The sequence below is a fragment of the Coturnix japonica genome, chromosome 26 (genome assembly GCF_054131305.1).
Source record: "Coturnix japonica strain WE chromosome 26, WE-NBRP24, whole genome shotgun sequence".
NCBI classification, from domain to species: Eukaryota; Metazoa; Chordata; class Aves; order Galliformes; family Phasianidae; genus Coturnix; species Coturnix japonica.
The window spans coordinates 6,113,661-6,125,956 of NC_140688.1; the positions used below are offsets into that span (position 1 = coordinate 6,113,661).

Genomic DNA, 12,296 nt, shown 5'->3' on the forward strand with positions numbered 1-12,296 from the left:
CCAGTATGGTGGACACCAATATGGCAGACACTAATGGAGTGGATACCAAGGGGGAGGACATCAATAGAGGGGACACCAAGGGGGGGGATACTAATATGGGGGGCACCGAGGAAGAGGAAACTAATGGAGGGGGCAGCAATATGGGGGACACCAATGAGGGGGACATCAATGGAGGGGACATCAAGGAGAGGGACAGAAATGGGGGGGACACCAATAGAGGGGGCAGCAATGAGAGGTATGTAAGTGGAGGGGACACTAATATGGGGGACACCAAGGGGGGAGACAGCAATATGGGGGACAGCAATGGGGGAGACATAAATGGGGGGGACACCAATATGGAGGACATCAGTATGGGGGCCATGATTGGAGGCGACGCTCTGGACAATGGCGGAGGGATGGACTCAGTGCATGGAGATGGAACAGAGAGGTAATGGGGGGAAATGGGAGGGTGGGGGGCAGAGGGGGGGCTGGAGGTAGGAATGGGGCCTGGGGCCAGCAATGGGTCCTGGTGACCCCCAGCTGATGGGGTTTGGGGTCTGTTTGGTTCCCAGCCGCTCTGATAACGGAGGCCCAGCAGCCACCCCACAGCTCAGCGTGATGGAGGAGCTCAGCCCCACAGCGGCCCCATTGGCACAGGTAGGACAGGGCCTCTGCCCCCCCAGCATCACCCCACAGCTCCCCATGGCTATGGGGCAGGGAGCACACAGGTTATGGGGGGGGTTGTTCCAGGATGGGATGGATGGCTGCGAGCAGCAGGAGGACCAGAACAGCCCTGATATGGGGGACCTACAGCCCCATAGCACCCCACAGCCCCATAGTGACACCGATGGGGGCACAGAATGCATTGAGGCCACCAAAGAGCCATTGGAGGGGGAGTGGGCAGCCAAAGTGGAGCCCACTTGTGGGGCAGAGCGTGAGGAGCGCTATGGGGCTGGCACTGTGGGGCTGCCCCACATCTCAGCACCGGAGCACAGTGGGGTGCCAGGGGGGGACACCGAGCTGCTGCAGGTAATGCCAGAGTACTATGAGAACCCATAGGGAACAGCCCCATAGCACCCCACTGCACCCCACATTGTCCCACTTCACCCCATAGAGCTCCAGTTCACCCCAGTTTACCCCCCATTCCACTCTAGATTGCCCCAATTTACCCCAGTTCACCCCAAATCACTCCAACTTACCCCAGTTCACCCCAGTTCTCCGCCATTCACCCCCAAATCACCCAAATTCATCCCAGTCCCCCCTCAGGTCACTCTCATATCCCCCAGTCCCCCTCAATTTGCCCCCATTCACCCCAAATCATCTCAGTTCCCCCCCAAGTCACCCTCAGATCCCCCCAGTTCACCCCATTTCATCCCAGTTCCCCCCAGTTCAGCCCTTGGTGCCCCAGTTCACCCCAGTTCCCCCCCATTCACCCCCAAATCATCCCAAGTCACACCAATTCCCCCCCAAGTCACTCTTAGATCCCCCCAATCCCCCCCAATTCACCCCAGTTCACCCCAGTCCCCCCCCAAGTCACCCTCAGTTCCCCCAATCCCCCCCAATTTGTCCCCATTCACCCCAGTTCATCCCAGTTCCCCCCCGTCACTCTCAGACCCCCCCAATTCTCCCCCATTCACCCCAATTCACCCCACATCACCCCAGTCCCCCCCCAAGTCACTCTCATATCCCCCAATCCCCCCCCATTCACCCTCATTCACCCCAGTTCATCCCAGTTCCCCCCAGTTCATCCCCAGTTGCCCCCATTTCACCCCATTTCCCCCCCAGCCCCCCACCCCCTCCCAGCCTGCAGCCCCTCTGTGCCCTGTGGACGCCGATGGGGACCCGGCCTCACCCAGCTGCACCCCCAGGTTGGACCCCCCTCCCCCCACCAGAACCCAGAGCTCATTTTGGGCTTAAAAAGCCCCGGATTGGTGCTATTTTCACCCCCTTTGACCCCCAGGAATGAGGTGGCACCACGTGAGGATGCGTCTGCGGTGCTGGGGGGGCTGATCCTCGAGCTGTCCAACCTCAAGTGAGTGCTGGGGGGGGGGTTAGGGTTAGGGTCCCATTGGCACTTATGGGGTCTCACTGTCCCCTGTGTGGTCTCACTGTCCCCTGTGGGATCTCACTATCCCCTGTGGGCTCTCATTATCCCCTATGGGGTCTCATTGGTCTCTATGGGGTCTCACTGTCCCCTATGGGGTCTCATTGTCCCTGCAGCCGCCGTGTGATGAGCGCCCATCGTGCCCTATAGGGGTCTCACTATCCCCTATGGGGTCTCACTGTCCCTTATGGGGACTCTCATTGCCCCCTATGGGGTCTCATTGGTCTCTATGGGGTCTCATTATCCCCTATGGGGTCCCATTATCCTACAGCCGCCGTGTGATGAGCACCCATCGTGCCCTGGAGTCGCTGCTGCGGCTCCGTCGTGAGCGGAGCCGGGGGGTGAACAACAGCAGGAAGAGGAGGAGGAAGATGGAGGGGGACGAGCCAGGATGAAGCTGCAGCTGTGAGTGGGGCTTTATTGGGGGAAAAAAGCCCATAATGGTGCAATAAACACACGAGTGCGAGCAGGGCTGGAACAACACAACTACACAATAACACAACAACACAACAGGGAACAGCTGCTGAGCTCTGCTCCTGGTGCAGAGTGGGGGTGTAAAGTGGGGGTGTAAAGTGGGGGTGTAAAGCTGATGGTGCACAAGTGATGGTGCAAAGTGGTGGTGCACAACTGAAGGTGCAAAGGGATGCTGCAAAGTGATGGTGCACAAGTGATGTTGTACAAATGATGGTACAAAGTAGTGGTGCAAAGTGATGGTGCAAAGGTATGGTGCACAAGTGATGATGCACAACTGAAGGTGTAAAGTGATGGTGTAAAGATGATGGTGCACGAGCGGTGGTGCAAAGCTGATGGTGTACAAATGATGGTGCACAAGTGATAGTGCACTAATGATGGTGCACAGTTGGTGCCCAGCTGCTGCCTTCTGTCCCACATTGCGCTCAGCACAGCCTGGGGATGACACAGAGTGCGTTATTAGTAATAGTAATTAGTAATTACGGCCTTAATTAACATCATCACCACCACAACTGCCCCGACACACACAGTACAATATGTGGTGGCCAACCCCATAACCCCTATAGCCCATAACCCCTTATAACCCCACAACCCCAAACCCCAATAACCCCATAACCCCATAGCCAACCCCATAGCCCCATAAATAACCCCATAACCCCCACAACCCCATAAATAACCCGATAACCCACAAGCCCATCACCTAATAGCCCCTATAACCCCATACCCCATTACCTGCTATCAGTCACCGCCGTCCCCGTGTCCCCGTGCTCTCGGTGCATACACAGAGCGATATGACGCCGGGGTGAGCGGGCAGAACCTCCTGGTGTGCGCGTTGTCCCGCGTGGCGCCGCACTGCGGACACACGTAGCGCCGCAGGATGGGGCACAGCACGCGGCCACGCGCGTCCTTCAGAGCGTGGCTGCTCCACACCGCGCGGGACTCCCCGTTACGGCGGCAGAACGGGCAGAACGGGGACGGGAAACGGGGGCGGGCTGATAAGGGGGGGCGGGCCGACAGGGGGCGCTGTGGTGGTGCGATAGTGGGTCGTGATAGTGAGAAGGAGGGGCTTGGTGGTGATAGGGGGGGACATGGTGATAAGGCGGGATGGGGGGATGGGGGGGGTCCTGCTGATAAGGGAGGTCCTGCTGACGCTGTGCTGAGCCGTGGTGACACCGACACACCTGGGGACACACACAGACATGGTGGAACATGGCAAATGGCGACCAGGGATGGGGACACCCCCACAGTATGGTGACCCCAGTGACACTGACCCCAGGTGACCCCCCGGTCACATTGCCCCCTCCTGCCGTTGCCCCCCCCCCCATTCCCATACCTGCCGTCCCGGTTTGGTCCGCTCGGTTCTGTCCCATCCCGGCTCGGTCCGTTCCGTTCAGTTCGGTCCTATGGTTCCGTTCCCGCAGCAGAGCCCTCAGCAGGGCCGGCAGCCCCATGGAGTCGCACCACGGCTCCCATATAGGGCCGTGATCCCTTATAGGGCCCTGATCCCATAGCCATCCATGCTCCCCTATAGGGCCGTGCTCCCGTTGCCGTCCGTGCTCCATTCCCCCCCCAGCCCCGTCCCCCACCTCCTTTATCCCCCGACCCCCCCCATTGGACCCTCCTCGCCTGCCCTGTGGGGCGGCGGCGTCTGGGGCTGCTGCCGTGTGGGGTCGGTGGTGCTGCTGTGGGGTGGGGCTGGCACCGGGGGAGCGTTGGGTGGGGGGCACCTCATGGGGGCACGGGGGGGCCCGGCAGGGGGCTGATGGACCCCTTTGGGGTCCTATTGTAAGAAGTTTGTAAACGTTTGTTCATTGTGTGGGGTGTCACAGTTTGTAAACGTTTGTTCATTGTGTGGGGTGTCACAGTTTGTAAACGTTTGTTCATTGTGTGGGGTGTCACAGTTTGTCAATGTTTGGGGGGATGTTGCTGGGGGTGGGGGCTGTGCGGGACCGGGGTCGAGCGGGCTGCCGGGTTTTGTAACCGCCCCTCGGCTCCCGCTTTCTCGCTTTTTTTTTCGCGGCTCCTGCCCTCCCCGCTCCTGGTTACGCCGCTCCGCCCCCACCGGCTCCGGATTGGACGAGCTCGGGACGGGGAACGAAGGCACCTGGCGACGGGGAAACTGCTCCTCAAACCCTTCACCGACGAACCTAAAATAAGGGCACAAGCAAACCGGTTAACCCCTAGTAATCTTTGTGCACGAAGGCCGAACGAAGACCCACGGGGTGGGTAAGTATAGGCCGGTGAAGCCGTTCGGTTGGGTTGGGTTCCCCGGGGCACAACGACTGAGACGTCCAATTGCGGGCGAAGCGAGTGCGGACCCGTCGGTAGTGCGGTTCCCACATCCCGCGAGGGACCGGGCCACGAAAAGGGGGAAGCGTGTGTGTGTGCGTGTGTGTGTGTGTGTGTGTGTGTGTGTGTGTGTGTGTGAGCGTGTGTGTGTGTGTGTGTGTGTGTGTGCGTGTGTGTGTGTGTGTGTGTGAGTGTGTGTGTGTGTGTGAGTGTGTGTGTGTGTGCGTGTGTGTGTGTGTGTGCGTGTGTGTGTGTGTGTGCGTGTGTGTGTGTGTGTATGCGTGTGTGTGCGTGTGTGTATATGTGTGTGTGTGCATGTGTGCGTGTGCGTGAGTGCGTGCGTGTGTGTGCGTGCATGTGTGTGTGTGTGTGTATGTGCGTGTGTGTGCGTGCGTGCATGTGTGTGTGTGTACGTGTGTGTTTGCGTGCGTGTGTGTGCGTGTGTGCGTGTTCATGTGCGCGTGTGTGTGTGTGCGTGCGTGTGCATGTGTGTGTGCGCGTGTGCGTGTGTGTGTGTGCGTGCGTCTGTATGTGCGTGTGTGTGTGCGTGAGTGTGTGTGTGTGCGTGTGTGTGTGTGTGCGTGTGTGCATATGTGCGTGTGTGCGTGCGTGTGCGTGTGCGTGTGTGTGTGTGTGCATGTGCATTTGTGTGTGTGTGCGTGCGTATGTATGTGCGTGTGTGTGTGCGTGAGTGTGTGTGTGTGTGTGTGTGAAGGTGCTGCAGGAAGATGGGACAACTAGTGGTGAGGTTATAGGTATACCCTGTATTCCCCAGACAGTCCATTGGGACTCATGATTAAGAATTGGAATGATTCCCCTTCTAGGCGGGGAAAAAGTAAAGTTAAAATGATTCATTATTGTGTAGAAGTATGGGGCAATAAGGCCATAAAAGGGGAGAGTGTATGTTGGCCCCTTTTTGGCTCCTCTAAGGACTGGGTATGTCAGGCCCTTATCCTCTGTGTAAATGCTAAGGAGTCTTTTAGTTCAGAGGAAAGTGAGTCTGCCCACCTCTGGATAGCCTCAGAGCCGAGGAGGCATTTATATCACCTAAAAGAAAAAGGAGGGCGGGAGGAGAAGGGATTTAGAAGTCCCAGTGTCACCACCGCCCTACATAACCCCACCTGAACCCACGGCCCCGTCTGCCAGGGGGCCGGGAGCACAGACCCGACCTTCCCCTCTCTCCTTTACCCGCACTCTCCCCGCGGCGCCGGTCCGCCGCCGGTCCGGTCCGCTTCCGGGTCCAGGCCGTCCTGATGGGTCGCCGGGCGGCTTGGGTCCCGTGCGGGCGGGGCGGTCCGAGCTGCTTTTATTCTCCCGAGCACAGCGGCCACCAGGCGCCGTGTTACGAAGGGAAACCCCAAAATCAGTAGCTATGAGGGTGTTACGGAGGTTCCACGTTACATTGGGGTACTCAGGCCTTAGTGGATCAGTTTGCCAATAATTCTATGTGTACAGGGGTATATAACATAGCAAAGGGGATTGTTAATGGACATATGACTTGCTGGAGGGTGAATGCAAAGAATATGAGAAAAAGAATCCCAGGAGGGCGAGAATTGGCTTATCGACCCTTCGCAAGGATCCAGTTGGACTTTACTGAACTCCCTAAAACTGGGAGATATAAATATTTATTAGTGATTGTAGACCATCTTACAAACTATGTTGAGGCATTCCCTATGGCAAGGGCTACAGCACAAACAGTAGTGAAGGTACTATTAGAAAATATAATTCCTCGATATGGAATTAGAGAAGCAATAGATTCTGACAGGGGAGCTCATTTTGTGTCAAAGGTTACACGTGACACAATGAAAATTCTAAGGATTAAATGGGAATATCATACTCCTTGGCACCCTCAGAGCTCTGGTAAAGTAGAACGAATGAATGGGGAAATTAAAAAACAACTTAGAAAATTAATGATAGGAACTAAGACATCTTGGATAAAATGCTTGCTGTTAGCTCTGTTAAATATATGTGTGAAGCCCAGAACTGATCTGGGAATTTCACCTTTTGAAATGCTGTATGGTATGCCCTATAATCTTGAAATACCTCTTGGTCACCCCCATTTACAAGATGATCAATTAAAATCTTATACAATTAATGAGTGGGTGCAAGGAACTACAAGAAGGATCTGATTGCACAGCAGTCCCCATTGGAGATAGCAATCCATAGGATACAGCCGGGGGATGGGGTCCTAATAAAAACTTGGAAAGAAGCTACACTAACACCACAAGGGGAAGGTCCCTATGTTGTTTTATTTACTGCAGAAACAGCTATTCGAACCGCAGAGAGAGGATGGACTCATGCCAGCCGTGTTAAAGGACCCATCGGTGACGAGAAGTGGGAGGTAGCTCCCGGGAGTGACGACCTGAAACTCACAATGCGACAAGCCCAATGGGTATTCCAGGTAAAGGCTTCCCCTGAAGAACACTACTGCTGCTGAGAAGAACTAAAAAAACCCCTCGTAGCTGGTTGCAACCCAGTTGACGAGTGAGGCAGAGGAGTGAATTGTGGGGAAAGATGGGCCTTAGGGGTATCCATTGGTACGTGGGGATTCTCACAGTGATCACATTTTGTATAGCAGCACAACGCCACCCACACCAAGCTTCCTTACATCCCTGTGGGACCTGGTACCTATACAGCCCAGTCTAAACCAAAAGGGTTACTATTTTTGCCTAAGCTCAAACCTAGGGAGGGGATACTGTAACCACCCAGGCTCATATTACTGTGCCTATTAGGGATGTGCAACTATTGCCTCAAATTGGGCACCTGGGGCTGGGCAGGATAAATATCTACAAGTAGGGCATGGACCCTATGGGTGCATACCTCCTAACCGAAACCCACAGTTGGGAAGATGGGCTGTGTGGGGATTAAAGACAGAGAGAGAGAGAGAAACATCTGCCAGCAACAATGGATAAATGTAACGAATCCAGATAACCCAGTGTGGCTGTTAGGGAAAATATGGGGTGTAAGTGACTTGCGGAATCAAACTCTATAACACATAGATGGGTTATAAAGCAGGTATGTTTATTCCAGTGCTGGGTGCAAGGGGGATAGCTCCACCAAACTTGCACATGGACTTGTAAAATCGTGACACAGATATAGGTACATCTCATACATAGTCAATGATTTCTCGGAATTCTGATACATATTCAATAGTTGTTTAGCATGCAGACCCCCTCTTGTTCTTATCAGGGGGATGCAACTCCTCTTCTGGTATTTACAACATCTATTCTCCTCCTTGCCTGATGACTTCCGTGAGGTCTCACTCCTTATCTGCATCCTTCCTGCTCTCCCAGGCCCCTTGTTTCCCTGTGCGGAAGGGAGAGAATAGTGTTGTGAAGGAATCCCTGGCTTTAATTGCATCCTGTGACCTTGTGGCTGAAGGGATGCTCAGTAGCAGTTGCTTTGTCCTGTGTTCATTTGCAGATTTGATTAGAGGAGTTGATCCAGCTTCCTCTCTGAGATCTGGAACTGAAACTCTGTCGGATCGCGCAGGTACGTCATAGCTTTGAAATTCTTTAGAGAGCTTTTGCTGCCCGTTTCAGTGCCATTTCATGGCACAGTCCCCTGTACGCTCTGCTACTCAGTTGATGCTGTAGTGTGTGACTGAAACTTTTCATGGGTCTTTGGTTGCAGAAGTGCCCCCAGTGTGGGCCCTGCCCGGTCATCGGTTTCCTCCTGTGCTGGAGCCCAGCTGGAATCCCAGCAGTGAGTACTCTGTCTTCACTGACTTGTCTGACTCGCCGCTGATCTTCAAAACTTCATGCACATGATATTTAACTTCATACATTCTGTTAAGGTCCGGAAAGAGAAGAGGATGAATACAAACGAGGAAAATACTCTCAGGGCTCATCCCGTCTCCTGAAGCAACTGCTGAAGGAAATGGAGAAGGCAGAGCGTGGTGGGTATACTTCAGTCTGTTCGCTGTGGGACCTGGGAAGCTGAGGTGTGATATGCAGGTGTGGGCAGGCTGTAGCCTGCACAGCAGGAAGGAATGGGTCAGAGCCGTGCTGCAGCCGTGTTCCATGTATCACCTTGCAGGTGCTGTCAAGCACCAGAGCTGGTCTGCTGCCAGATGGTCTGCATCCAGCCAAGACCCAGAGGCAGCTGCTCCCCCAGCACAACCATTACTTGTCAGAGCTGCTTTGTGCAGTCGTTGGCACCCAGATGGCAGCAAGTGGCAAGCGCTGTGCTTCTGTTCATCCAAAGCCCTCCGTGCAGCTGAGCAAGTTCAAGGCAGGAGGAGCATCCCGAGCAGGGTTGGCTGCCTTTGCTAATGCTGGAAATGAGGTGGAGATGCTAATTCTGAAGGCTTGGACTGTGTGTTAGAGCTTGGATTTCAGCCTGCAGCTACCTGGCTGTGATGGGCTGGTGACAGCACAGAATGTGAGGGCCTTGCACAGGAGCTGATTCCTCAAGAGGTGTGAGGGAGTCAGCATTGTCCAATAGCTGGGAGGGCCCAAATGCCTTTGGGTAACAGAGGGGCTCACAGTGTACTTGGGGGTGGGGGGCCTGGACTTTACCTGAGCTCGGGATTGGAGAAGCTCGGTTTTTGATGAGGGCACGTGACATCCCACTCCTACTGCCCTGCTTTCTTTCTAAAGGAACGGACCAACAAAGTGAGCGGGATGCACTCCAGGAAGGTGGATATCCCACACTGCCGGTCCCGGATGCACTCCAGGAAGATGGATATCCCACACTGCCCATCCCGGACAGAGGAATGCAGGCAGCACCAACCAGCATGCCAGGTAATTTCTGTCCCATGATCATACGGTGTCACAAACCAGAGTCACTGCGTGCCTGCAGGCTCTTGCTGCCAGCTCTTGCACACCAGGTCAGCAGCCAGACCTGAGCGTGTGAGCATAGAGCACATGTAAAAGAAGCAGGAGTGTTTCTCCCCTGGGCTGGCTCTGGCTGTGCCCTGTGCTGGCTGAAGCCTGACCTTCAGCCTGGGGGGCGTCCCACAGGAGAGCTCAGGACACGCATGCCAGGAAAAGCATGAGGGATTCTGCTCTGTAGCTCTCCCCACAGACCAAGCCCAGACCCCAGAGTACAGCCCCAGCTCTCGGCCCAGAGGAGGACACGGGTAGTGCCTGTGCAGCCTCTTCGTACCCAACGAGAGGTGGAAGCAATCCTTCTTGTCCTCCGGTGCTTCGGCACCAGAGACGGAGGCACCCACTGACAAAATGACCTCTTGGGTCCATGAAGCACACTGAGAGATTATCTGTAGCGCAGCTGAAGGTAACGTGGGACATTGTCTCATTTCTTCCAGGGATGAACACAGGCAAAAGCACAGAGGCTGCTGCTCACAGATCTGTGCGGAAGCGCCGCATTCCGGTGACGGTCTCAGCGATGCTGCTGCCTGCGCAGGTGCTGGCCGTTGGTACTGTGATATGGGTGCTCAAAAACTACCTGTGAGTTGGCCTTTCCCCAGAACACCTTATTGCTGCATTTGGCAATGAAGCATTTGTGGTGCCAGGATCCTGGACGGCCAAATCAGCCGCTGGCAGTACACTGCCAGGACTCAGGTTGCAAAGTCTTTCAAGTTTCCCCTTATTTCCTGTCAGTGAGTAGTGCTTTCTGAAACTCATTCTCACAGAGCGTGCAAGAGGGAAAAGAGAGCAGCAGAAGCAGCAGATGGAGCTGGGGAAGGCAACGAGACAGACTCTGACCCAGTCAAACAAGAGTCTCTGTAATAGCTCCAGTCCGTTCCATTCTGCCATTGAAGAGGCCAGAAGTCTTCAAGGTCATCTGGAAGACCTGGAGCTTGAACTCAAAGCCATGAAAGAGATCCTTGGGAACAGTCCTGAGTGCTGCCTTCTGTCAGAGGATGGCCCTGAATGTGAGAGCAGAGCTTTTGTCCTTCATCCTGCATTCTCCAGGACAGGTATCACCAGCAGTTTGAAGATTCTTAGCTCGACACAGCTACATTCCTGTTGAGGGTCCTAATGAGGACCCAGAAAACGAGCTTCCTCTGACTGCCGGACAATGCGTAGTGTCTTTGGAGATGTGGGTGAGAATGGCTGGTTTCAGGGAGAGCTGACAGATGGCACAAGAGGACTGGTCCCTTCCAATTTGGTTGCGGAGCTTTCAGATGATGAACTGGATACACCTGGAGATCCTGTCAGAATTCCTGCATTGCTCCATCTGCAAGACTACCATTGTTCCACTCAATGGAACAACTCGATGTTGAGCAGAATGTGGTTGAGCTCCTTCGGGAACTCTCTGAGGCGACTGACAGCGGAACTGCATAGCTTTATTGTATATGAAAAACAACCAAACAACTGTCCCCTCCCTCTCCCTTCCCCTCGCACCCCCCTACCCCCCCCCAAAAAAAAAAGACCAAAAAACCCCAAAAAAACCCTAAAAAAACAACAAAAAACAACCCACCCTCAATAAAACAAAAAACCAAAACCAATTAAAATCTCAACGCTGTTCTTTTTCTGGGATACACTGAGGTGACGCTTCTTCTAGCTTAGACTTTGCAATGAGTTTGTGTCACGGAGTTCTCTCTAGAGCTCACTCGGTGACAGCGGGAACAAACCCGGGGAGAGAAGGAACAAAGAACCTCCCCTCTCTAACAGCGCGGTGCGGGGGCAATAAAGAACTGGGGGGGGGGGTTGGCACTCACCTCTCATCGGGGTACCATCCCGTTCTCTGCAAGCCACGATGTTGTGGGAAGCTGTGGAGGAACTGCTCAAATGTATTCTCTCTAAGAGAGGGGAGCAGGTATCTCCTAAATGCATATCCGAGCTGGTAAAATGGGCTCATATGAATGGACACCTTCAGGAGGTGGCACTGATGTTCACTGTAGCCGAATGTCGAGAAATAGTCGACCATATGTGGGACTTTGTTATCTCCAAAAATAAGGAATACAAAATAAATACACTGAAGAATATGCAATCCGAGCGGCAGTTCGCTGCTGCTGTGGTACAAGCTCTATCCGAACCTAGTGCTCAGTCAAGGTCAGAACTTGACTCCCTGTTACCAGGAGTTTCGTACTCCGTTTGCTCATCAGCCTCACAAGTCAGGGCTGCCGCAGAAGCCCCGAATAATCCCCCGTCCTCGACCTCTTCAACGTCTCTGGCAGATCCGGTTTTGGCTGGTGAGGAAGGTGCGGTGGGGGGGGGGGCTGAGGGGTGTGCAGAGCAGCAAGAAGCTCCTGAGAGTGAAAGCGACTCGGATAATGGTGGGAATGAGAAAGCGTTGGAGGAACATAATAAAACATTAACTGAGGAGCTGCAGGACTTAGAACTGTGTATGAAGGAGGCATCAGTCTCTTTGAGCGTTTCACCGATGTCTTTACAGCCCCTGTCTATGCGATTCCCCCCCACATGTAGCGATCCTCCACCTTTGCGTTGGTCTGGAGTCATTAGAGACATGATATTGGAGGGACCGTGTCAAGCTGTGTTTCAGCTCGCTTGCCCGCTGATAGACGATCAGCAGGGAGCTGCTC

The 12,296-nt window shown here is 54.3% G+C and overlaps 2 protein-coding genes across 4 annotated transcripts; both read left to right on the forward strand.

Moving 5' to 3' along the window:
• Positions 1–281: 281 nt before the first annotated feature.
• LOC146756787 (uncharacterized) lies at positions 282–3,550 on the forward strand. 3 transcript variants are annotated; one of them, XR_014937393.1, is made up of 4 exons: positions 282–427; positions 552–636; positions 1,940–2,011; positions 2,355–3,550. XR_014937393.1 is itself a non-coding variant. In XM_085524297.1 (4 exons), the coding sequence occupies exons 1-4, from the start codon at positions 291–293 to the stop codon at positions 1,894–1,896; spliced, it is 633 nt and encodes a 210-aa protein (XP_085380423.1). In that variant the 5' UTR covers positions 286–290; the 3' UTR covers positions 1,897–1,933. The 3 variants fall into 3 exon arrangements, 1 of the variants encoding a protein (XP_085380423.1); XM_085524297.1 differs by lacking the exons at positions 1,940–2,011; positions 2,355–3,550 and adding exons at positions 730–1,008; positions 1,765–1,933 and having other exon boundaries at positions 286–427; XR_014937394.1 differs by lacking the exons at positions 1,940–2,011; positions 2,355–3,550 and adding an exon at positions 1,765–1,914 and having other exon boundaries at positions 285–427.
• Positions 3,551–7,509: 3,959 nt separating this feature from the next.
• On the forward strand, positions 7,510–11,258 carry LOC146756788 (uncharacterized). The gene is made up of 6 exons (XM_085524194.1): positions 7,510–8,335; positions 8,477–8,548; positions 8,640–8,741; positions 9,445–9,588; positions 10,113–10,254; positions 10,440–11,258. Exons 1-6 carry the CDS (start codon positions 8,086–8,088, stop codon positions 10,534–10,536), a joined length of 807 nt encoding a protein of 268 aa, XP_085380320.1. The 5' UTR covers positions 7,510–8,085; the 3' UTR covers positions 10,537–11,258.
• The last annotated feature ends 1,038 nt before the right edge of the window (positions 11,259–12,296 follow it).

What these genes read in the sequence shown, in the direction of transcription:
- LOC146756787 (XM_085524297.1), top strand. Translation starts at nt 291, where the DNA reads ATGGGGGACAGCAATGGGGGAGACATAAATGGGGGGGACACCAATATG. An exon ending in CATGGAGATGGAACAGAGAG is followed by an intron (nt 428 to 551) that starts GTAATGGGGGGA and finishes TTTGGTTCCCAG; the next exon opens with CCGCTCTGATAACGGAGGCC. An exon ending in GGGACACCGAGCTGCTGCAG is followed by an intron (nt 1,009 to 1,764) that starts GTAATGCCAGAG and finishes TTTCCCCCCCAG; the next exon opens with CCCCCCACCCCCTCCCAGCC.
- LOC146756788 (XM_085524194.1), top strand. Translation starts at nt 8,086, where the DNA reads ATGACTTCCGTGAGGTCTCACTCCTTATCTGCATCCTTCCTGCTCTCC. An exon ending in AACTCTGTCGGATCGCGCAG is followed by an intron (nt 8,336 to 8,476) that starts GTACGTCATAGC and finishes CTTTGGTTGCAG; the next exon opens with AAGTGCCCCCAGTGTGGGCC. An exon ending in TGGGTGCTCAAAAACTACCT is followed by an intron (nt 10,255 to 10,439) that starts GTGAGTTGGCCT and finishes TCATTCTCACAG; the next exon opens with AGCGTGCAAGAGGGAAAAGA.